The following is a 26,916-nucleotide window of genomic DNA, read 5'->3' as shown; positions in this document are numbered from 1 at the left end:
TTGAAAAGCTTTCCTCCTCAATCCCAGAAGGAGAAGAAACCAGGAAAAAGCAAGACTTTCTCTCTGATCAGCAAGACATTCTGAAACAGACTGTATCAGGCACCTTATCTGTAAATTGCTCATTATTCAAAAATGTTGGCTTTGCTCATGGCCAGTAGAAACTTCTGTGATGATAGAAATGTTTTCTAACTGCTGCATACAACATAGTAGCCTCTAGCCACATGTGGCTATTGAGCATTAAATGTGGCTAGTGTGGCTAGTGTGGCTGAGAAACAGAATTTTTAATTTTACTAATTTTTAATTTAAAATAGCCACACATGGCTAATGACTACCGTATTGGACACCTTGGTACTAGAGCATCTTTATTACTATTTATAATTTATTTTGTGAAATTAAATCTTGGGCAATTCCTCTTGAGGAAAATTTTACATTTCTACATCTTATGTCCCTGGTACTGAGTTGAGAGGAATTTTTCAAGCAAAATCTTTTGACTTCTTGTGAGGAGGGACTTATCCGGAGTTATGTACCCTTTGACAGAGGGACTGAAGTACAGGAGTAAAAGTCTAAAACTCCTTACTCTGGCAGTACTAACAGAATTTTCTTCAGTTTTTCCCAGGCACCAGAAATTGTCATGACAGTTAGCTAAATAAATAAGAGATTCTACTTTTCTTCTAGTGAAGACTTGACTCAGCATATTGGCAACTAGATAACTTTTTTTTTTTTTTTTAATTCTGGTCATGACATTCACTGACAGTGACAGAGAAAGCAATGTTAGCTAGTCCTTCTTAGGTTCCTTCCAAAATGAGTTTTGAGGTGATTTACTGAAATGCTAAAATACCACAACTTAAGATGAAAAAAATATGGAATTTGGATAAGGGAAAACATGGCTGGCTCACATGTGTTCTCTTTCATGGTTTAAGATGGAGTCCTGACCATTGACTCGGGCTAATGTTTCTGAATCAGTGTTTCCGGAGTGATGCTCCAGTTGCCCTGACTCATATTCCTGTTCTCACCTGATCCCTCTCTGTGGTCAAGAACAGGATGTGAGAGCACAGCCACCGTCCTGTGTGGCTTAGTGCTGCCACCTGCCTGTGGATCAGACCTTGCTTTAACATTGGAATTGACCTGCCAAGGGCCAGTCACTTTAGGCCAATGAGGACCTTCATCCTGAGGGAGAAAGTGCTGGGTCAACTTTCCAAAACCTAGTAGGTAAATCAACAATCTAAAATAGGGAGGAAATGAAGGTAATAGAAGAAAAATTGTGACAAAGTCACATTAAATTCAGATTTTATTTCAAAACAAGTTTCTGGTTTTATCATTCAGTTGGGAACAATATTTAAACAAAGATCAGAACTGAAAGGGACTTTGGATCACTGGGTTTATGGAAACATGGTAAATATAAGTTTTCTAGCCAGAAAGTTGAAAAATCATCATAACACTGAAGTACCCAGTGAACAACCTTGAGCATTTTAGAGGCAGTCACACAAGGGAATACAACAAACACATATTTATTTTTTCTGATTTGGCAAGTAGATGTTAAAGAATGCAAACTTGAGGGCTTTTGAAACATATTTGATATGATATGCATGTCTTTCTGGATTCTTTCTCAAATATAGGGCAGTGCCAGGATGTTCCCATGGTAGATAAATATCTGCGATAAATACTGAATATTCCTTTATCATAGTCTTTACAAGGAATGTGTTTATTAGGGTTTTTTTTTTTTTGAGCAGTAATAAAAATTTCAAATTTCTCATTTTAATGCATTACGTCTGGCTGCAAAGGAGCTGCTTGCCTTATATGGCAAAACTGACTTTGTAGAGTCTTCCTTTTACTGCTATTTTGTTGATTTTTGTGGTTGTTTTAATTTAAAAACTATTTGCATCAGTACTTTGAAAATTCTTAAGGTCACTTGGATTCACAACAAATGCCATTTCTTACCTGTGTGATTTTAAGTAAGATATTTTGCTTCCTAGAGCTTTGGCTTTTGAGCTTATAAATTGAGTATTACAGTAAATACATGCAGAATTGTTGTGCATTGTATTATTTTTTATTTTTTAAGTTTTTATTTAAATTCCAGTTTGTTAACATACAGTGTAATGTTAGTTTCAGGTGTACAATTTAGTGACTCAGTGCTTACATACAACACCCAGTGCTCATCACAAGCACCCTCCTTAATCCCCTTCCCCTATGTCACCCATCCCCCGCCCACCTCCACTCTGGTAACCATCAGTTTGTTGGTGTGCATTTTAAAGGAATTAAGGGATAGCAGACATGGTCCATGCAATTACTCAGTAGATTCATAAAATTTAGCTATATTCTCTACACTCACTCCCACCCACGCTGGCTGGCCGATTTCACAGCACTCTGTGGCTGGTGTTTTGTGTCAAATCAAATTTTACCTTTATGCCCCCAATACTCATTTGTTTTCTACTTCATGATAGTGGTATCAGATCTAAATTTTTTATGTCTACCATCCCATAGACCCCGGAATTCCTAGTGCACCTTTCCTTCCCGCAAGGCACATGGCAAATTCTAACTGAAGTAGTTGGAAATAGATGTGAGTAGTGTTCCATGTGAATTCAGAGTAGTTGCTTCACAAGTAACTACTTAGGACTTGATACTACTTAAAATGCTCTTGGTGTTTTCCTGTTAGGTATGAATATTCTAAGTGCTTTACTGGTTTAATCATAGCTCACTATTGAAATATATATATTATACTTGTAGATAAGTATAAATATAATTATTTATATATATACATATGTGTGTGTGTATGTGTATAAAACTGATGGTTAAGGATAAAGATACCACAGAAATTATTTATCTGATCAGGAAATTGAGGATTTCTGCTGCTTTTATAAATGTAGACTTAAAAAATATTTTCATATATTATATAATAATCATATATGTTGTATATATTTACATATGTATACATGTATATATAATTATATATTTGTTATACATATATACATATATATGATTCCCGGTTCTAAAGCGTACATGGTTTTGAATATTTAACAGCTGCAACCCTTGATTATTTTGAACTTCAGTTTTGTCATTTGGAGAAATGAAAGATTAAGTAGGTTAAGCTGTCAGGCTGTCAGACAGGGCATCTGTGACTGTTTGATAAACCCTGAATGCCTGAATGGATCAAGTGCAGAAGTTCAAGGTTAAAAGTGTTATATTACAGAAAGAACACTGTCCCACTCTGAAGGAGTATTTCAAAATATTGATTTACAAAGTATCCTCTTTGTGAAGACTCTGTTTCGGCAGGAGTGAAAATAAACAAAGTGAACAATATGAACATGCTTTTAAAATTATCTTGATTGACTGCTTTCAGAGAGCCCCAATTTGTGTCTGGAGGAATCTGAACAGCTCCTTTGCAATCTATTAGGTTCATTAAAAAATACATGCCTCACTTAGTGAGCGCCAATTGGCCATGCATTGGGCTGGGCACTGTATATATAATATCTCTAATAAGATAGGCTTCAAGTGGCAACTGGCTTAGAATTCCTTTTTTTTCTGTATGAATTATTAAAATGAACATTTCCAAATTTATATTTTAATTGATTTTCAGAAATGCAAACTTTTGAAGTGAATGTATCTTACTCTGTCACATAATCTTTATTAACAAATACTCTATTAACAAGTTACTCCTGTATTTTTTCAAATACATGTTTGTACTTTTGTGAATATACAGCTGTCTTATGAATACACCAAGGTAATATTTAATGTTTGCTCTATAGTTCAATTCTAAATTCTAAATATAACCTAGCAGAAATAAACATAAAAAAGGGACAGAGAAAGTTTGTGAGCTTTAATGATTATCTTATTTACTGTATTGACCTGAATTATTCAATACCTTAGTGTCTAACATTCTATACTCAATGAATGTTTTTATTTGCTGACTTTCATGGTATATTAGAAATTTGGCATATAGAGAGATAGTAACTGCTCTGAAATCAGAATAATTTAATTGTTAAAACTGCATAGGCTATGAAAGAGGTGGTACTAAACTTAGGAAGGCAGGGTTTCAAACATAAAAGGTATGAGCTTATATTTTTTTTTCAGTCTCCACTCATGGAGGCTTCAAAATGCTTTCCTCAAATTAAGAATACCAATACTTACAGAAGTGTGACATTCCAATGAATGAAGTGACAGTGTTGGTAAACAATAACAACAAAGCTACTCGTTTTAACATATAGTAATGCCTACAAATTCATTGTGTATTTTGATGTTTATCATTGTTAAGGTCATTTTATAATAAAGAAAATAATAATAAACATATATTTGTATCCTAAATGCAGTAGTTTCTGTTCAAAAATGAAGAAATGAAATAATTGTTTTCTCAAGGAGAATATTTTAATCTGCTTTACAAATGAAATATGTTTCATTTGATTATTTTGATCTTGGGCTCTTTGCAAATAATATTCTTGCCGCTGAGCATGTACAGATTGGTGCAATGAAATATTTCAGGGCATACCCAAATTTTAGAAGTAGAAATGGTAGTCACGGATAATTTTTAAGAGGGACCTTCAGTTTTATACCTCAATAGAAGCATTATGGATTTTGTGGCAAGTATCTATTTTAGAATAAAGCAATTCAACATTTCACTTAGACTCATAATAGTTATACCCTGCCGTCCAAGAACTGCAAGTGGACTCAGACTTTATTGGAGACCATCTTCTATGAGGAGTGAGGCAGACAGGACTGGGCAGAGGGAAAAGTTGAACTGTGAGGCAGTCACAACAGAGGCCTCAGTCTTTCCTAGATCTTATGAGGAGGTCTAGAGCACAAATACAGGTTCAGAGTCATCCTGCCTTGAGGCATAAAGAAGAAGTCATGACACCCCTGTATCAATCAGTCATTGCACTCTGGAAGACTTTGACCGGGGGTGAGGCAGCACCCTCTGGCCCAAGGCAATGTATGTGTAGATTCTCAGTGTGAGTTATCAGCTACCAGCTCTTCGCAGCTCTCCCAGGAGCTGGGGAAGGGGGTGGTGGAAGCACGCTGCAGCATCTACTACAGCTGAATTTGCATAGCCAGTAGCCAAAAATTGTGTAGTCACACATGTGCTCTGCTCTCCAACCATCTTTTAGGTTTATCTCTTCAAACAGGTAAGAAGAGATGGGTTCAAATGGTTTGCCTAGGTTCCCCAAATTTTGACTCTTCCTTGATATTTTTGCATCCCTTACTAAGGAAAACCCAGTGGCAACATTGAGAGAAGGTCTTGAGCTGCATGTGTAAGTTAAATGAAATACATATCTCAGAGAAAGAGAGGTGGGACTTTATCAAGCAGTCAGTCAACTTTGTGCCTCTTGTGTTGGATAAAATAAATAAGCTTAAACTATCTGTTTAACATTTTTGGTCATCCTGAACCAGAGGGGGACTTATAAATGAAATAATTATAGAATATGTTCCTGCTGAATTGCATTCTTTTAATTACAAGAATGGAACGTTTCAATGGAAGCTACATTAACAACCAAAGAGTTTTCCAACTTATTTTTTCTTCATAATATTATGTTAACCCTTACTTGATTTTTGATATTTTAGACTCAAACAAGGTAATGGATATATATGAACACCTTTTGCAAAGCATGATGTGTGACACAGATAAAAATAATATAAAATTATTTATTAAAGCTCACAATTAATTGTGCTCACGTTAAACCATATCATTGATATCCACCCAGACATACTTTACTTTGAGTTTTCTAAAGACATACTGACCAAAAATTTATTTTGGTTCTTTAACTTTTTATCAAAAGAAATTTTTAGTAATACTAAACTCAAGACAAAACTATCACCAAAGTTTTATGGATGCTTTCTCTAAGAAAGTTTAGACACCCACACTCAATATACCAACAGGTAGACAATAAAGTACATTTATGGTGTGCTCTGGTGAATGTAGACTTGTTATTTTTTTGCTTTTATCTATGTTTGCTTTAACATCTGTCCTCTATTTTCTGACTTGTACTACTTTTTATTTTAATTGGTTTGCTGATTCATACTTGTTGCTGTTGGACTTGCTGTTGTTAAGGAATATTTTAAAAGGGAAGTGAAAAGAGTGGGAAAAATACTGGTTTTGTTAATTTGGCTCCAGCTGATTTTATACCTGGAAATAGGAGAGTTAATGGTTTTTTTTGTATGGTTAATTACATCTTGTTCTGACGGCTTCTGTTGTAGGCATTAAGTCACTCACCTTGTTAAGGGATCTCCTGGTCTAGTAGGGTTAGATTTGCCATTGGGGAATCATTTTTAGAATGTTTACCTTGTGTTCAGATAACTGACTGAGGGCAGGATGATGGGTGTGTCCAGTTGACCAGAGAAGTGATTGTGAGATTTTTAAAGATTATTCCTATGGGTCTCACTCTACTTTGTTTTGAAAACAAAATGGCAGGCAAGTGAGTGGCACAGACATGAGCCTCTCTTCTCTCTTCTGCCTCTTAGAGTTCTTTTCCATGAGAAAGGAAAAATCCCACTGTGTTTTTTTTCCTAATGCTTCTTGGATTTTCACCAGCAGGTTTTTACAGTCTGTTGCTTGCCTCTCAGATTAGAAGAATGCTGGCATATTTTAACGGTTTCCTAGGATTCAAACAGCCTTTAATTAAGAGCAAATTGATGTTTTGGAATGTTACCAAAATATGGGAGACTGAACACTGAGATGGGCTTCTTTCCTTCCAGCTTCTGAGTGCATGGAGCCCTATAATGGGGAGTGGGGGAGAAGAGTGGGGGTGCTCCGTTGCAAACAGCTGGTTGCCTACTAGTATGCAAAGGGTGTCTTTGTTGGCATAATATTCCCACTGCTTGCTCATTGGTGGCCTTCTAAATTCCACCTACTCACGACTGGGAAGGAGGTAGGTAGTCATAGAATGCTCAAAGCTGCCAGGGTGCTGAACAGTTCAGGGATTGCTTGGTTTGTAGCTGGGTTCACTTGTTTTAATCCTTCAGTTGTCAGGGCAGTAACGTATGGCTGCCTGTATTTGTGGTTAAGTTTCTTTTCCATGCCAAGTTCATGTCTTCTTGCTGCCAGAGTTTTGGATGTGGTGGAAAAGAGCAGTTCTGTAAAGGAATCACTTAGACTCGATGCATATTCTGAATAGAAGTTCGTTTTCAAAGATGGATGAGAGTGCAACGGAGGGAGGGGTTTTCCTTTTGAATCAAGGGATCTTAGTGAAAGAGTTGTTGCTGATCCGATCCAGAGCTTTAGGCCAGAAAGGAAGGATAGATGGTAGAGTATGAAATGTTGGAAATGGTAACTGTTACTTACACAACTGTACAGTTTTATCTGAGGAGGGAAAGGGAGCAGCTTAACTAGCTCCCTCTGCCTAATGGCAGGCAGATCCGCTCATTGACCACTTCCTAGCTGAGGCCACTACACTCCCTGTCTTGTTTTTTGCAGTGACCCACAAAGCTGGCCTTTTGGGCTCAAAAGACACCTTAATGGTGTTTTGTTTTTGTTTTTAACATGCACAATGTCGCTGATTGCTCCCTTTGCTCTCCTCTCTGCAGGTGGTACCTGCCAGAGCCCTGCTCTCCCAGCCCTGGTCCGTCCACCAGCCCCTCCTCTGCAACCTTCGCTGGATATCAAACCCTTTCTTCCCTTTCCTCTGGACACAGCGGCAGCAGTCAACCTCTTCCCCAACTTTAACGCGGTAAGTCCCCGGGTCACATTTGCACGTGGCGGAGTGGTAAGCTCCAGGAGTACTCTGTTCTTGCTATTGTTGCTTTCCTTTTTTTGAAAGAAAGGATTATTTTAGTTTTTCAAATTAAGGCTCATATAAAATGTTTTGTTAGTTCTCAGAGGAGAGTCTGCTGCAGGGTCTTTTCAATACAACAGCTGAGGTCAGAGAGTTCCTTTTTTATAGCTGAGCCTTTGGGACTTGTTATGAACAATAAATTCATTTGGCCACAAAGTTGTAACCTTGGTGCAGAATAGAAAAGGAAGTTGACCCAATAGAAATAAGAGTAGTCCTGATGTGCTAGGGGTAAGCTGGTCGCTACCTCCATTTTGCTGTTATCATTTATTCCATGGATGGTCTGAAGGCTGCAAGGTATCTGGTTGTCTGGTTATGTAAGGTCCCCAGAGCCAGGCTCCTTCAAGGGAAAATGAAAAGAGATTTAATCCAACTGGGTTGGTCTTGAGTTTATGTCTCCCGTTTAGTGTCTTTCTGGGTAATATTAATGATTCCATTATTTTGTTGGAATATATCTACATTAAAACTTAATGAATTTATTAAAGAGAAAATTAGAATTCAAGTAAGTGTCTAAAAACTTAAACGAGTTTCTTTTATCTGGGTCCTACACTTTAATTTTCAAATCTGTTGCTCCTTTTCTAATTTAATAAAGAGGACACCAATAAGCACAATAGTGATGCATTCCATTTGCAGAGCACTTTTTTTCCCCCTTAACTTAAAGCAACTCAACATTCTGGTGGTAGGAGGGTTTCTTTTGTTTTACTTTTTTTTGTCTTGTTTTGTTTTCCCTTCTTACTGCATCACAGTTGTTCAGGTTAGGTCTTTCTTAAATTACTTTGTTTTTTGGGCTTTGTTAATGGCCTTCTCAACACAAGTTCAATTACTTACTTGCTTCTATTTTCACTCTTAGCATGTCTTTGTAAGTTGACAGATTTCTCATATTCATCATCATCTCTTTTTGTACAGGCAGTGAAAGTATTCTTATGATGAAAATAGAAATAAGGGTTGAAAAGGTTAGAAACCCGTGACTGTTTTTTTCCTAATATCATCTGATTCAAATTTCAGCAGTTTGTCATAATGGAAGTCTGAGCTTATCAATGACAGGATGTGTCAACACAACCAGAGCAAAGAGGATTAAGATGGTGGGTCACTGAATGCCCAGTGATCTAAATAATATAGATTTCTTATTGCAACATCTTGCTTCCATGATGGATTTTTTAAAAATCTTCCCACAGTTAGATCATTCTCTTTTAGGAGATGGAAGTGGGTCTCATTTTCTTTAATAATACTTCATCCTGGGGACTCTGGTCATTCCAGGGACATGGTCCAGTTATATGATAGTCCTCGCTAAAGGGCAAGGGAGAATCAGAATGATCACTTTGCTCTTTTAGGGGTGATGGGTTTTCCATGGGAATCTTATTTTGAAATTGATGGAGCATAAATGGAGGAGCGTCAAGATCACATTTTCAAAGTAAAGGTTTCTAATCCTCGGCATTTCATAAGTGTAGAGAAAAAATTGCTCAGCATCAAATTCTCCGATTTTTAAATGACCACACTAAAGTCCCATGGGTTCCCTTTCTCTGCTGTTCAGTTAAGTGGCTTCCTGGCACAGTCTTGCTTCCCAGACGCCCAGAGATGATCCATCAAGGTGCATTACCTGGCCTCTAAGACCACTTGGCATCCTGTCAGTTAGGTCTCATGTCAGCTTTAGAACAGTTGAGGTGAAATTCCTGGAAGGCTGTAAAAAGCTGAGTTTTAAAATTTCGGTTTGCCATTTGAGAAACATTAAAAGCAATATTAATTTGATTGACGAGTATTGTTTGTCATAAAAAACAAAGATGAGTGATTGGCTGAGCTATTTGACACTCAGCAAGTCTCTTTATCCTCTTTGCTACTATTTACCCTTCTTTGAAGTAAAGGGAGTGGACCTAATAATCTCTTCCTTTGGGGTTTATTTCATTCATATATTTGCACTTTTGTGGGCAAAGGCAGCATTGTGTGGTGGTCAAGCTGGATCCTGTAACTAGACTGACTGTGTTCAAATCTCAAAGTTGCTGCTTATCATCAATATGACCTTGGGCAAGTGACATAACTCCCATGTATCTCAGTATCTTCATCTGTAAAACGGGACTAATAATTAACCTACTTCTTAGGCATGTGGTAATGCTTATGTGTGCTAAATAATGTAAAACAGCACTCAACACATAGCAAGCACTATTTGAGTGATAGCCATTATGTTCATGCATAGGCTGTAAACTCTTCTTCTTCTTCTTCTTTTTTTTTTTAATGTGGCAGTTCATTGACTGATAGCAGAAGTTTGACTTGATTCTTTTTCCTCTATGATGAATTTTGACTTCTGTTTGTATTTGTTCCATTTAAATAAGGAGACCCTCTGTTCCTACACATAATTGTTATTTCCTTTCAGTGCTAGTCAAGCTGCGGCAACTGAGGATTAAGCCACTCCTTGTTTCTTACTGAGGGGGAATGGTGGCAAAGCCCATAATCAGGTGGCTTTGGACTCACAGTTAGAGTATAGAGCATTTCTTTAAGTAATAGCCTGACTTCTTGATTTTATAGCAGGTGTGAATCTCAATCCACGAATTCAGGGTGTATGAAACATAATTTTTTATTGCTGTAAATTGATTTTATTTCTGATTCAAGAGACCATTTTATGGTGAAGGGAAATGCAATTTAATTCTGTTTCAGGGTGTGCTGAGGTTGTAGAATCTAACAGGCTATCCAACCAACTCTTTATGGGAAACTCCTCTGTTCACTAAGTTATTTACCTACAAAAGCATTCATAGATGGTCAGCACCAGGTTAGCATGGCTATTTAAGTCCCCAGCTCCCAACTTTAGACACACAAACTTTGCAAGGCTGTTGGTGGTCCCTTCTGCCTAGATGTGCCAAACTGCTCTTATCTCATTGCCAAGAAAATGATAAACCATCTGCCACTGAACAACCTTCCCGCATCAGACCTTCCTAAAGCAAGTTCATGATAGTTGCAGACTGACTGCCTGTTATATCTCTCCACTGAGGCTTTGTGTATGGAATCATCTGTCTCTCGGGGGTAGGGTGGGGCAGAATGGTGAAAGGAAAAAAAACGAAATAAAATCATGGAAACATAAATGTATATCCTTGATTATTATCCTTCCACAAGAGCATAAGCCACTAGGTAAGTCAAGTAGAATAATGAAACATCTGTAAAAATATGCATAGTTGGAAAGGAAAACAGGTGGAGAATCTGAGCTTGGATATAGATATAAAAGAGGACATTTGATAAAACCATTAGGATCCCTCAGTCTACTCAAAGTCATTTTTTAAAGATTAGCAAAAGAAACTGTTCTTTTGACCTAAGGATGTTGTAACCTGGTTGTTTCGGTAGCTTTCAGACAAGAGAAAGCTTTCCTTGAATTCCTCGTGTACCCCCTACCCTACCCCTCAATCTTTTAAGACATTGGAGTTTCAGTGCTTAGGACCATTCTGATCCCATTCTGCATCAGCATTTCTTGAAAGGAACCAATCCTGGAAGTAGGTAGATGATGTTTAGGAAAGAAATATTAGGAAGTGGTATGAGTGTGGTCCATTCAGTCAATTGCTGTTAATTAAACATCACTATGTGGCAGGAATAGTGATAACAAAAATTATATTGTGATGTCTGCCCTGAAATAATTCAATTTATAAGGGAAGCAGAACAAACAAATATTTGTAAATATGGGTGGCTTTTATGAAGAAAGATGTATAGGATAGAATGGCAGGTTGGGGGCAAGAGTGGAAGGCTGTGTGGTTGGCTTAGTGGGGGTTTGGTGAGAAAAATAGAAACTATTCTAGGCATGTAAACAGGAAGGACTTAATATAAGGATTTAGGTGCTTACAAAGTCTTTGGAGGTGCTGGGCAGGCAAACAAAGGTCAGAGAAGGCTATTGTTGGCTCTCAATTTTTGTGCTTACTTTCATGGAATCAGGAAGTTGCAGAAATACAAGATGCTCAGTAATCCCAGTTACTTTCATCCAAATCCCATGAAATGCCTCTCTTTATGGGATCCATGCCTGAAGACTGCTGGCAGAGACCTGTGGGAATGTAACCCTAGGGCTTCCAGTCCTTGTGATGTAAGGAAGAGCACAGAAGAGGGAAGGCGGTGCTGAGTCACCAACAGACTTGACATGATGGCAGAATGGAAAGGTTTATGCATAATCAGAAAACCTGAGCATGTTTGCAACCATGGACAAGAGGCTAAATCCTTTGGAGCCTCAGTGTCCTGTTCTGTAAAATGAGAATGAATAAATTTCTCTTAGGTTTGTGATTGGAGGGATAGCTGACTTTTAAAATGCTGGAGATTGAAGCTGAGAATTAGCTTGGGTTACTTAGGGTATTGTTTAGAATGGGAGCTGATCGTCAAAAAATGCCTATACTCCTTGACAATTTTCTCCTTGGGTCTCAGAGTTGCCCCTTTGTTTTTCTTTTCTCTAACATATTTTCTTCATATCCTCATCAGTAGTTATGACAATAATGAACCTTCAAAATTTTGTTGAAAATGTGCAGCTTTGGGGGAATGTGTTCATGGGGACTGACTGTATACCTGATCGTATGCCCCGCCCCTTCCATGGCTATGTTTCCTGTTGGCATAAAGGTTAAATGAGTAAACTGACCTAATCACCTGCATATACCAGATTCTCACTAAATATTGAGGTCTTCCTCCTTCCAGGAGAAGCACAAAAAAGAACAAGGTCACATAGAGGGCCCAAAGGCAGAAAGATAAGCAAATAAAGAGAGTAACTATTTGCTTTCAGTTAGCCTAGGCTAATACCCCGCCTTTTTTTTAAGTTTATTTATTTTTAGTAATTGCTACACCCAACATATGGGGCTCAAAGTCATGACCCCCAAGATCAAGAGTTACATGCTTTTCTGACTGAGGCATCCAGGTCCCCCATATTCTTTAACATTCAAAAAAATAAATCAGTGTAGAAATGTTGACTCTCTGTTACTCCTCTTTATGAGATGATTTCATTAGGGGAGAGGAAGCCAATGGGGGAGACAGAGCGGGGGAAAGATACTGAGAAAGAGAGATCAGATCTTAGCATCCAACTCTACTCTAATTCCTCCTTTTTCTCAAAAAACAAGAGCTACCCTAGACACTTGAGTGTGGTGTTAGTTTCAGTTTAGAAGTGTTATCAGTTGTGTGGAGGGGGAGAGGAAGGTGAAATTTATGTGATTTATAGCAGCACTTCTCATACTTTATGGTGCATGTGAATCACTGGGGGAATCATGTTAAAATGCAGGTTCTGATTTAATAGTTCAGGTTTGGGACCTCAGATTTTGAACATCTGTGGGTATTGGGAGGGGAAGCAGGGGAATGATTAAATACACTGGACAATTCTTACACTCCTGGAGCCTATTTCTTCATTCATTCAACAAAAGTTTATTGAGGACTGACCATGTGCCAGGCCCTTCAGAATCAACAGTAAATCTAACAGGCTAAATTTCTGTCATTGTCAAACTTGCTTTCTCGTGTTTGTGTGGTGGGGTGTTAGGGAAGTTTGAAGTATTGGAAGCTACAGCTCTATGTCAAGCATAATCCTTCTGTGGTTGTGTTTCATCTCCAGAAATTTTGTGAGTCTCGCTTGTAGGGTGACATTGTGCAGGACTGGCTACAGCTGTCATTTATTAAATGCTTATTGTGTGCCAGGTATCTGACACTATCACCTGCCTCCCAACTGGTTAAAAGCAAAAATTTTCTATGGTTAAAAGCAAAGATTTTCTATGGAGCTTTAAAGCTTTTCTGTGTGTCACAGTCCCAAAATTGTTAGTGAGAAAAACACATGACTGAGTTTTTTTATTCACTTATTCATTCAACAATTTATTCATTCTACAAACTTTTGAGTCCCATGAAATAATTCTATATATTGAGAAATGGGCCTCTTGAAAATAATAGCTCCATCAAAGATGCCTTTTTTTTTATTATGTTATGTTAGTCATCATACCGTACATCATTAGTTTTTGATGTAGTGTTCCATGATTCATCGGTTGTGTGTAACACCCAGTGCTCCATGCGATACGTACCCTCCTTAATACCCATCACCGGGCTAACCCATCCCCCCACCCCCTCCCCTCTAAAACCCTCAGTTTGTTTCCTGGAGTCCGTAGTCTCTCACAGTTCATCTCCCCCTCTAATTCCACCCCCCCTTAAGTTTTCCCTTCCTTCTCCTAATGTCCTCCATGCCATTCCTTTTGTTCCACATATAAGTGAAACCATATGACAATTGTCTTTCTCTGTTTGGCTTATTTCACTTAGCATAATCTCCTCCAGTTCTATCCATGTCGATGCAAATGGTGTGTAGTCATCCTTTCTGATGGCTGAGTAATATTCCATTGTATATATGGACCACATCTTCTTTATCCATTTGTCTGTTGAAGGGCATCTTGGCTCTTTCCACAGTTTGGCTATTGTGGACATTGCTGCTATGAACATTGGGGTGCATATCGCCCTTCTTTTCACTACATCTGTATCTTTGGAGTAAATACCCAATAGTGCAATTGATCAAAAACCTCCCCAAAAACAAGAGTCCAATGCCTGATGGATTGCCAGGGGAGTTCTACCAAATAGTCAAAGAAGAAATAATACCTATTCTCCTGAAGCTGTTTCAAAAAATAGAAACAGAAGGAAAAATTCCAAACTCATTCTATGAGGCCAGCATTACCTTGATCCCAAAACCAGACAAAGACACCATCAAAAAGGAGAATTACAGACGAATATCCCTGATGAATATGGATGCCAAAATTCTCAACAAGATCCTAGCTAATAGGATCCAGCAGTACGTTAAGAGGATTATCCATCACAACCAGGTGGGATTTATCCCTGGGATGCAAGGGTGGTTCAACGTTTGTGAATCAATCAATGTGATAGAACACATTAATAAGAGAAGAGACAAGAACCACTCGGCCCTCTCAATTGACAGAGAAAAAGCATTTGACAAAGGCGTCTTTTATAAAGATAACCCAAATAAATGTAATGGAGAATATGAGGAAGAAGATGTAATTAATCTCTTCTGCATTTATTTGTTTGTTGGACATTTACTAAGCACTGACTATATATCTGACACTATAGCAGACAATAGAAATACAAAAAGAAGAAGGAAGAGGAAGAAGAAGGAGGAAGAGGAGAAAGAAGAAGCAAAAGGGGTGAGGGGGAGGTGAAAGGAGGACTTGTCCTTGTATTTATCATTATTGAAATAAGTTGATTAGTCACTTCCGAAAACACTCTTCTACCAGCTACTGTGTTAATGTAGTGTTAAAACACTACATTAGACAGTAAGATTCAGGCAAGCAAGAACCCTGTCTATATAGTTTGCTTCATTTGTTGAGAAAATGGGGTGGTGTAGTTAAATCATTCTATAAAGGGCTCTGTAATCAAATGCTTAAATAAAGTCCTTTGAAAGTAAATGCTCCCTGAGTTCAAGGGAAAGTGAGGTCACTTGGAGGTGGCCAAGGAAAGCTATATGGTAAAAGTTAAGGTTTAATTTGGGAACTGAGATCAGTTCCATATTTATCTTGTTTGGGAAAGTAACCATAGCACAGAACCTGGAACAGAGCAAAGACTCAAAACACAATTCTAGAATGAATGAGTGGAGGATAGATGGATGCATGGATAGAAAGAGAGAGAGAGAGAGAGAGAGAGAGAGAGAGAGAGAGATGGCAGGGAAAATGCATGATAGATAATAGAAAAGAAATAGCCATTATAGTTGTGCCATAAGAAACATAATTGACAGAAATGTCTCAATAATTTAAAAAATCTAAGTACTCATGGTTTTCATACATTAGATTATTTCCATCTAACCAAAGTTATTAATTTAAGCAATTATTAGGAAACATAAGCAAGCATAGCATCAAACCATCCCCTTAATTTACATCCATAATTTTATGTTGGCTCATGCATTTATTTACTCTGGTTATATAAAAGAACAGTGATGTTAAAATCACAGTGGTTATTTATAGAAAGTCCTCTAAAATCAGTATTTTATAATATTCATCAACTATTTCATGTGAACCCAGAAGGATTTTTACCATAAAATATTCGTGAGTCACTTTGTGACGCGAAAAGGACAGCGTTACATGTGTGTACCCTATGTTCTACAGCTGTAGCTTGAATATGCATTTATAATATCATAGTAGGTGAAGGACAAAAATACAGAACCCTAAATGGAAAATGTCAGATTCAAGTTCTTGTTATCTTCAGATATATACCCTTCAAGATTTCCTCCATCTTTAAAATGGAAATATTACCATGTTTATTGGTGCACTGGGTCTTCTTTCCTTTCAAAACCTATTCTTGGGGCACCTGGGTGGCTCAGTTGGTTAAGCGGCTGCCTTCAGCTCAGGTCATAATCTCAGGGTCCTGGGATCGAGCCCCGCATCAGGCTCCCTGCTCGGCGGGGAGCCTGCTTCTCCCTCTCCCTCTGCCTGACTCTCTGCCTACTTGTTCTCTCTCTGTATCTCTCTGCCAAATAAATAAACAAAATCTTAAAAAAAAACAAAAACAAAAACAAAAACAAAAATCCTATTCTTTACTCTTGCTTTCCTCTGAGGTTCTGTGTTTTGTTAACTGCTCCAGCTATGGAGATGCCTCCCATCCCTCAGCCAGTGTAGGTGTTAGAGAAACAATAGTTCAGCACACTTTCATTTGTGTTTTTAAAGAGATACTAATTAAATGCAGCTTATACGTTGTAACTGCTCTTACTAAATGTGTACAATTGCTGGTGTCTCTAAAATACGGAGGCAGCCAGCTGTGAAATTTTGGGTAGAAAAAAATAAGACTGTCTTTCTTAGTCATGACTGGTAGAGGGTGTGGAAATTTTTCAGGTGAAAAATGCCGTAGTAAATATCATATTGATTGCTAAGTTTCTTGTCCTTTGAAGACAGAGGTAGCAGATTACTAGCTGGTTCTGTGCATTAAGTGTGTCATATTTGTATAGCAAAAGCCTCTTAAGAAACATCTGCTTATGAAGTCTTCTTTCATTATATGTTTTCACACTGAAACAAATACATAAGCTTGTTTGCCGAACCCCAGAGCTTCCTCTGAAGTCAAAAGCTATAAAAGTCAAGCCTACTTATAAAGACTCCAAAACACAAAATGACTTATAGCTCGGCTTGAAAGTAAAAGGCTAATAAACAAATGCACAACACACGGATGTTTTTTTCCTATTTTAACACTTGTTTACTCTTTGAGCAGGTTACACATTTTCTGTGATTAAAATGTAAAAAGAACAGCAAAAAAGTTTCCCTTACTGGTCTTCCCTTGCCACTCAGTTCTCCTCTCTTAACTGACAATCAGGGTGGTCAGTGACTCTTCTATCTCTCTTTCCAGAGATAGATGTATGTCTGAGTATGTTTCTTTCATTAAAGATTGTGGCCTAATACACATCATACACTTATTTCCCTTTATCAGTTAATCTAATCATAATGAGCTGAAACTTTGCTTTTGCAGAGAATATATTTGACCTGTTGCCTCGTTTCTTACTAGGAATTTCTTACCAACTGTTTGATACTGGGGAAAAGAGGAGGACCCACATAAGAGCCTGTCAAAGCTCAGAGTTTATGGGATCTAGCAGCTCTTTTGGAGATCCCTACACCACACTTAGATATAGACATTTTAGAAATGAAATACACTTTTTAGAGTTAATTTGTTTCTACTCCAACTCACTTATTTTACAGATAAGCCTATAATAATTGAGAGAATTCCAGTTTCTTGGCTAGTAAGTGGCAGACATGAGAAAAAAACTGGGACTCGTGTCTTCTGTTTCATGAGGATGCTAATCATTGAATCATAATGTTATGGATTGAATTGTGTGCCCCCCCAAATTTATAACCCATAGTGCCTTTGAATGTGATCTTATTTGGAAATAGGGTCATTGAAGATGTAATTAGTTAAGATCATTAGAGTGAGCCCTAACCCATTATGACTGGTTATTCTTATAAGGGGAAATTTGGACACAGAGACACACATAGAGGGAAGGCGAAGTGAAGAGACACATGGAAAACACCATCAACAAGCCAGGAAGACAAGTCTAGAATAGATCCTTCCCTTACAGCCCAAAGAAGGAATCAACCTTTTTGACACTTTGATTTTGGACTTCTAGCCTCCAGAATTGTGAGGCAATACATTTCTGTTGTTCAAGCCACCCAGTTTGTAGTACTTTGTTATGGCAGCCCTAACAAGAAAAGATTTTTAGAACCATCTGATCTACCACTCCCCCAACCCCCACCAGACTCCATACTACAGTGTTTCTGACAACTTGTAATCCAGCTTTTTATTCACTATCTGCAGTGATTGTAAAGAAGTCTACCCCTGCAGGGAGAGAGACCCTACACCATAGGTCACCTATTCTATAGGGAAGTTTTCCTTATGAAGCTAGTTCAGGCTCCCCGGAACCCCTAAAAACAAAGGAAAAATATAACACACAATATATTGCATTTTTATAAAAAATATGTATTGATCATGAACTGAGTGACAAGGGCTCTCAAGGAAGGCAATTTTACATCCACCTTTTAAAAAAAAATCTAATTTCATAAGAGTCTCGTGTGTTATAACTATTAACCTGAATAACATAGGTAAGGAAACTTGTAGGTGAGAGAGAAAGTAATTTGCCCCAAATCACACAAATAGTGATCACCAAATCATGTCTAGATTTAGGTTGAGTGATCCAGGTTCAGTACAATTTCATTTATAACAAAGCTAACTGATCTCATGTCTGAAAACAGTTGTAGTTTCTTTAATCAGCTATCAGAGCCTTGGTTCTCTATTAGTTATTTAATTGAGTAATCTGTAATTCCTTGGAAGACTTAACTCCAAGACAGTAAGCTGAATAATATTCTGGCATGACTGGACAAGTATGGAAAAGAACATTTGGATCATAAGTGGGGGCTGTATGTTATGTCACCCTCACAAGCATTTATATTGTAGATGGGCAATCATTGTTGGGATAAATAACTTTAAATGGCAATAAATTAAAAAAAAAATCCACTCCTACTCTAGCAACAGTTTAGGCTTCTTAAGACTCAAGACCCATGTACACACATAAGGAAAAAATAATAATAAACTTAGAAATTAAAGGTTTAAGTTCTATTGTGAAACTCTGAGTCCAGATTTTCTCATTTGTGGAACTAGAATAATCATGTTGACCTCATATGAGTGTCTAAAGGTGTTAAAGATTGAAAGTAATATAGAAATAGTAGGTGTTAAGGAAGTTATTGAATCAGAGGTTCTGGTGTTGGGACCCTAATGAGCATTATTTATAATCTCCCCAAAGTGATTCCTTTGCCCCTTAAATGTTGAGAGTCAGTATATTCCACCCTGTGGTCAAAATCGGTGGGAAAATCCATTTTTACAGCTCAGTACAAGTGTAAAAATAACCTTCTCAGACAATCTTTTGAGGAAAGTTGTCTCTTCACACGTCCCCTTCAACACAAATGTAAAGAACAATGTGAATGCTATTTCTCATTACTCCTAGTCAAAGGAATGAGAACTTTTTGCCAGTGAGACAGTTCGGTTTCATGACCCAGTGCTTCTCAAAGTGTGGTTCTCAGAGCCATACTGGTCCAAAAACTGTTGACAGGTCTGTGATAGGTACAGAAATAGAGAGTGAGCAGCATTTGGAAGTTTTTATAGCACCATAGAGCAATTTTACATCTGTTGAAGCCAATAAAGAATTGTGATTTAATTTGGTATGTTTTTTCATTTTATTTTTTTGGGTAATTCATTTTATTATATTTTATAAGAGTTTTGGCCTGTGATTGATGTGGGGGATAGCTGGTCCTTCAGCAGAGAGAATTGAGAAGCACTGCTCTGCTCTTATTGTTAAGGATTTGAGTTTCATCTCTACGTAGAAAGTGATGGGGACTTTGAAGCCATTATTTAGATAATTCGAACAATGCATTGAGAAAGCCACAAATACAATTTCACCCAAATTCCCTTAGTGCTATCCAATTTCCCTTATCCTGGTGAGGTGTGGCAATGGTAAATGGCTCTCTCTGAAGCTCGTAAATCAGGACAGTACCAAAGTCAAAAGTAAGATAATATGCATTTCCCCTTTCTCTGAAGCTTAACCCCTTATGGCACATTTTATCTTGAGTTTGGGAGAATATGAAAGAGGTAGAGTTAGCAGTTAATTCTTGAGCTTCCTTTCTCGAACACTCTAAAACGGAATTTATTTCAAGGACCTTGCTGAGAGATTTTAAGGGACTAAAGACAAAAAGAAAAAAAAAAGAAAGAAGAAAGAACTTTAAGTGACTACATATGGAGATAAGAAACTAACTTTATTACTTCGATTTCTAAATCCAAATTATTGTTTTAAAAGGAGAAACTAGAATAAATGATAGTCTAATAGTACGGTAGGCTGGAGACATTTTTAAAGCATTTTTTTTTCAAAGGAAATCACACAGAAAAAACAATCAGTTTTACCAAAACTTCCTTGTGCTCTTTAGAACATCTGTGCATACCTACTGTTTTAGCAGTTCTGTGACTTTCGTCACCTGCTACATTGAAAAGCAACAGTCCCTGCTTTCCTAGGAACTTGTGATAGGAAGTATATAATAGAGACATAATCAGCACTTTCTGGCACTTTCTACATTACAGAGTTTATATTACCAAATAGACAGTGCTTATGTGTGATGGTCTCTATGGGGAGACTGGCCTTTTTTTCCCCCTAGATAACCTTACTTATTCTTTAACTTAAAAAAAAAAAAGTCAGAAAATACTAACTTGGTTTTGAGACTCAACTTATTTAGCTCTTAGACTATTTATCAAGTCCTATTGGCATTCTCTGGTTTTGAGATCCTAGTTTGGAATAAAGGCAGAGAGAGAAAAATAGAACGATTTTGACCTTAGAATTAGTTTGTTTTTAATTCTACTTATCTAAAATCATAGTAAAACATCTAGAATTTTGAATAAGGAAAAAAATATATATACACACACACACGTATATGGGTATCTATGTTTTTATGCATACATACACGCTTCTTACTGGGGATCATGGTTTAAAACACTGAATCTAAGTATGTAGAAAAACTCTTCTATATGTGTGTCAAGAGGCTTAATTCAATGATGTCCATTGCAGCAATGTTTTTATTAGCCAAGAGACACAAACAAACAAAACAGCTGCACGACAACCAATATGATTATCAATAGGAAAATGGATAAACATCGAGATATATTTAATAAATATGTCTTAAGAGATGTTTGAAATATAATAACAGGGACTGGAAGAACACACATTAAATCCTTATTTGCAGAGGATTCTAAGGAATGAGAAGGAGACAATAGGATTGGTGAGGGGAACAAAGGAGACTTCAACATGTCTATGACGTTCAGGTTGTGTTGTTTAAAAAAATATATTCTGTAATAAAGGCAAAGAGTTGTTAATATTTAGCTTTTCATTCTAGGTGATCAGTACATGGTTATTTATAATATTCTATGTATTTTATGTATTAAAAAATCTTTTCACATTTTGTTAGTTGCAGATGTCTTTGGCAAAATACTTTATTGCAACTTATACTACCTATAATATATGATTAGTTTAGGGCTTAGCTGATATTAATACTTAGATGTGCTGGCTTCAGACGCAAGTCTCTATTTTCTGATCAACATGTTCCCAACTCTGGGATTTCTATATCACACTTATGATTAGTCTTGCTCAAAGGCTTCTACTAGAACTATTTAGATTAATACCCAAGTAGAAAGGTTAACATATTGCTTCTTGTAACTTTCTACTATTTATTTTATTATTTTTATTTTTTATTTTTTTTAAGATTTTATTTCTTTGACAGAAAGAGACACAGCGAGAGAGGGAACACAAGCAGGGGGAGTGGAGAGGGAGAAGCAGGCCTCCCGCGGAGCAGGGAGCCCGATGTGGGGGTCGATCCCAGGACCCTGGGACCATGACCTGAGCTGAAGGCAGACGCTTAACGACTGAGCCACCCAGGTGCCCCTATTTTATTATTTTTAAAGATTTTATTTATTTGAAAGAGTGAGAGAGAGCAGAAGCAGTGGGGGAGGGACAGAGGGAGAGGGCAAGCAGGTTCCCCACTAAGCAGGGAGCCTGATGTGGGGCTCAATGTGGGGCTCAACGTGGGGCTCGATCCCAGGACACTGGGATCATGACCTGATCTGAAAGCAGATACTTAACTGACTGAGGCACCCAGGCACCCCTTAACTTTCTACTATTTAGATGAGATTGCACTATCAGAGAATGTATTGACCAAGCTTGACAACTTACTCCTAAAATCCAATTCAAATTTACTTATTAAAAACATTACCATGTAAACATTGCATATTCATTGAGGTCTAAGAGGTTAGGAAAATTTTGGAGTCTTGTTATTAATATCAATTGTAATGGAATTTGATTGAAATGGTGCTCTGCCTTACATTGGATTTCATAGTATAGGAGGGATGGTATTTTAGAGTATTTGGCAGATTAATATCACCATTCAAACACTGCCCTTTGATTATTTCTCAGAAGTGGTCAACTTTTGGGCCACCCAGTAAATTTCAAATGTCAAGTTGATGCTTACCTTTCTGTTGAAAGGTATGTATTTTTCAAGGAATGGCTGTAGTTTTTTGATAACCACTGGGTTCTGAGTATTAAAAAAACTTTCATTTTAGGGGTAAGTATCATTGAACCCACAATAACATGTCTATAAAACTCCTGAATGAGATTAAAAAGTCCAATTTAAATTTAAAGTTGGTAATGGACTTGTTAATACTTTCGATTTACCATGTAAATACCATTATTCAACATAGTTTTAGCAATAACTTGTAGGTACCTCTCCCCATCACCCCCCCAAAAAAAATCCGGACTGCTGTGCTTACTAAGCCATAGAACCATTTCTTCCACACAATAGAATTAAGTGATCACAGATATACTGTGTGGTATACCTGATGAATACACTCAATTTTAGCTGAATGAAAATAACATGAGCTAAAATATAAATGAGATAATATTTTATAGGCCTTTAGCCCCAGAATTTGTCTTCACTTTTTTACTTTGTAAAAAGATTTAAATTGTTAAGATAATTGTAAGAGCCTGAAAAACATATTTCTGTCAAAAATAAAAATATAGGGATGCCCGGGTGGCTCAGGCCATGATCCCAGAGTCCTGGGATCGAGTCCTGCATGGGGCTCCCTGCTCAGCGGGGAGCCTGCTTCTCCCTCTGCTTGCAGCTTCTCCTGCTGGTGCTCTCTCTCTCTCTCTCTCTGACAAATAAGTAAATAAAATCTTTAAAAAAATAATAAAAATATAAATGCTAACATGTTCCTTAAAAAGGAAAACGACCCACATCAACAACATCAACAAACTGAACCAATTGACTACTTAACTTTAAGTCTGCGTGATGTCTTTTACTGTGTTCAAAGCCAATGCACTCTTCAGGAACTGTCCATGAGGTCAAGATGAGGAGGCAAGACTTCCTGCCTTGTGTTACACTAGTTAATTTCTAACTTCATTGACATGTTTTAGGAATCTGTGAGAGCCAAACATGAAGAACCAGAGAGCCCATGTTGCTCTCAGAATTCTTTTGGAAAGCATGAGATACATGGCATGTGTTATTTTAAATAGTGTATCATTTGCAGATACCTGCAAGCTATTTGAAGGATTTTTAAAAATTGATGTTTTAAAGACTTTCATGACTAAATAAAGAAAAATAAATGAATGTAGCCACTTCTTTCTTTCTTTTTTTTTCTTAAAGATTTAATATTTTAGAGGGAGAAAGTACTAGTGGGGGAGGGGCAGAAGGAGAGGGGGAGAGAGAATCCCAAGCAGACTCCCCTCGAGCACAGAGCCTGATGCAGGGCTGGGTCCCAGGATCCCGAGATCACAGCCTGAACCGAAATCAAGAGTCCAGTGCTCAACCAATTCCAGTGAGCATCCCTCACCACTTCTTTCCTATCTAAGTATTTTGCTGCCTGTCCTGTTTTTAACCGGTTAAGAAGACTCCTATAGTAGTTGGCAGGGAAAGGGGTGTTAGCTTTACTCTTAATGGAGCCAAATAAATCTAAAAGAACATCCAGAAGAAAAAAAAATCACCACAGGCGCAAAGAAAAATGTTCCAAGTTGAATGTTGGCTCCTGAAATCGTTCCAAAGATTTAAAGTTGACAAAAGATGAAATTTGTTTATATTTTAATATACGGTTCCACAGGTTTGGGGGATGTTGATTACATATGCAGTTCTTCATATTCCACATTTATTTTGGCCACCTTTCCCACATTTTCAGTTTTTGAAATACTAGGACTCCAGGATGCTTGCCTTCTCATCGCTTCTTTTGATCTTCTTGCCAACTTTAATGTTTGACTGTAAATATGGTAATTAGTTCTGCAATTACTATCTAATTTGTATTTAGTACATTGGCCTTCTTCAGTAGAAGCTGTTTGCTTTCTTTACATGGTGGTTGGTGGCCATTATTTTTAACTGACATTGGCAACTTCTCTTTTTGAGTAGCTAAAGTGGAAAGAATAAATGGCTCTAGATTTCTCCCCATGTCCCGAGGATATCTGTATTAGTTTCTTCTTTTTCTTATTTTTTTAAGAATGACATAAACAAAAATCTTACAGCTATCAGATGCTCTAAAAAACACTTGTTATAATAAAAACCCATATTTTATCTCTACCCTTTTTAAAAATTGTCTTCCTGTGGAGCATTGATGTTTAAAGACCTGCCTTAAGGAATTCTGCTACCAAAATCATGAATGCCTGTTTTGTAATTGTGAACTTTGTTCTCATAAATTTTGACTCTTGATAATGTGAATATTAAGTAAGAGTTAACTTTGGGAAATAAAAGAAACATATGTAAATACATAAATGTGTTTATCAGCTTGATTGCTAGCAGACAATATTGAACCACAAATATGAGCCAGTAGGAAATGAACAGAAACTGAAAACTTTGACAATAGCTAGTTTTATTTAATTGAACTGATGGGTGTTCAGGACATAAGGGTTCTGTTGTTAATTTAAATTTTAAGATATAAAATATTCACATTATTGCCATAAAAATGGGCATTATTTGCTTGTTGGAATTAACATATTTCATGGTACCCTTCAAGAGCAGGGCAACTTCCTAATTCTCTGCAACCTTTCACTCATGCATTAATTCAGTAAATACTCTGTTACTATCAGGTTTCTAACTGGGGAGATACAATAATGACCAAGATCCAGTTCTTTCCTTCAAGGAATGTAGTCTTAATCCAGAGAAACTGAATAAATTTTATTTTAATTCATGAATCAATAAGCATTTATTATGTGACTAATATGGATCTGTATCATACCAGACACTCTCAGAGATGCAAGTAATAGACAGTTCATAAATGTTTGTAGAATGTTGTAGAATAAATGAAGAATAAAGCTCATAATTTAGCCGAGGAGGCAGGCACAAGAAATCAACATATTTTAAATAATTTAAGTTGCAAAGTCAATACTACTAATTTGACAGATTGATTCCCTTTAATGCACTGGCTCTTATTTGAACAAAGTCAAAGAATTGAAAAAAAAATAAATTCTATCCTATCTCATAGTTTTTTAGCTAACTTGCATTTATTATAAGAGAGCTATATCCAGTTTTGCATTTGATACAAATTAATTAAATTTGGTCTTTGAGTTATTTAAAGCATTCAATAAAAGACACTGGAGTTCAAAATATTTTCTGGTTCTGAACAGTTGCTTTGCCAAGATTGCTCCTTGTATAAATGGAAACCCTCATGAAATGGGTTTCTTTCATTATATTCTCAGAAAGGACATTTAGTGTCATTTTTGGTAGATAGCCTTCTGATGTGGTTGGGCAACCCTTCCTAGGCAAGTTCAGCAAATTTCCATGATGTCATAGCACTAAGTAGTTTCTGGGGACACGAATCCATGACCACTCCCATCATAATCGTCTAAGAATCCAGCTTGTTCATGCTGTCTTAAAAACTGCGGGACAGAACACCTCCAGTGACATCCAAATAGACTCTTTGTCTTTCAGAACTTTCTTCTTGGGGCACCAATGTGGCTCAGTCAGTTAAGCATCAGACTCTTGATTTCAGCTGATATCTTGATCTCAGGGTCATGAGTTCAAGCCCCATTTTGGGCCTACTTAAAAAAAAAAAAGTTCTTCTTACTTGCCCTCTGCCTAGGTTTGCCCATGGTTCAGTAGTATATGTGCCCATACCTTAAAGCTATAAAGAAATATATAATATATAATGTAATTTTTTATTATTATTCATATTATTGTTATAGTGTAGAGCAGTTCCCGAATATCTGTATGCAATTAAATCAGAAAATGCCCTTCTAACGAAGTTACAGGGAAAGCCGATCCTGCTCGGCAGGGACCACATATTGAGGAGCAAGGCCATGGAGCTGAAGACAGTGGGTTTTGGAACCAGAGTCGAAGGTTTATATTCTGGATTCACTTCTTACTAAATATATAGTGTAGAGGAAGTTACTTAGTTTCCCTGTACCTCTGTTACCTCATCTGTAAAATGGAAGTAACACTGCTAACTGCCTCATGGGTTATTTGGGGGTTAAATGAAACATCACATATATCTTATTTCCTAGAACACACCTGACCTCAAGAATATGGTACTGGCTTTGAACAGTTGGGAAAGTAGCAAGGGTGATTGTTCCTTTGCTATTTCCTGATAGATCTTTTCCAGTTCTTTTGTCACCTACTAGCATTCTTTAAATCTGTTAAATTCCTGTTGTGGGATATTTTAATCAAGGAATCATAAGAGATGTGTAAGAATCACACAGGTTTTCATTGGGAGTTGTTATCACTATTTATAGAAGACTAAAACTATGAGCAAGATCTTGGTTCCCTGCTCTTCCCACCTCGATTTGTGTAAGAAGCAGTTTGCACAGCAGATCTGCAAGAAATAATCGCCCACAGGTACCAGTGACTCTAGACCTCCTAAGTCTCTCTGGGTCTCATGGTCCTGCAGGCTCTTCTTTGCATGCAAAACATCCTCATAATGGAGATTAAATAAAGTGCTCTCCAGATTTGTCAAGTCTTAATGAGAAAAATTGCTTTAAAATAAGTTTTAGTAAAGCATCTTAAGTAACATTTTAATCAGCTGAAGTTTACATCGTTTTTCTTAATAGCATTCATATGAAAAAGATCAATGATTATTTTATTCTGCTAAGCCTATAAAATTGGTAGTAGATGACATATAATATTATAGCACATAAAATGTGCTGTTAAATGTAGGC

General features: G+C 37.1%; 1 protein-coding gene across 8 annotated transcripts in view; it reads left to right on the top strand.

Annotated features, from left to right (window-relative positions):
- ZNF385D (zinc finger protein 385D) overlaps nt 1-26,916 on the top strand; it is an 867,637-nt gene that overhangs the window by 647,441 nt on the left and 193,280 nt on the right. For all 8 annotated transcript variants that reach the window (XM_073900820.1, XM_073900841.1, XM_073900825.1 and 5 more), the window contains one exon: nt 7,510-7,652. In XM_073900820.1, coding sequence (XP_073756921.1) covers nt 7,510-7,652 — 143 coding nt within the window. The remainder of the gene's footprint in view (nt 1-7,509; nt 7,653-26,916) is intronic.

Source organism: Callorhinus ursinus, unplaced genomic scaffold, assembly GCF_003265705.2.
Source record: "Callorhinus ursinus isolate GAN/ISIS: 27379988/994484 unplaced genomic scaffold, GSC_fseal_2.0 scaffold1, whole genome shotgun sequence".
In the NCBI taxonomy this organism is placed as follows: Eukaryota; Metazoa; Chordata; class Mammalia; order Carnivora; family Otariidae; genus Callorhinus; species Callorhinus ursinus.
Note: the sequence above shows the minus strand (reverse complement) of the source record. Positions and strands in the feature narration are given on the sequence as shown.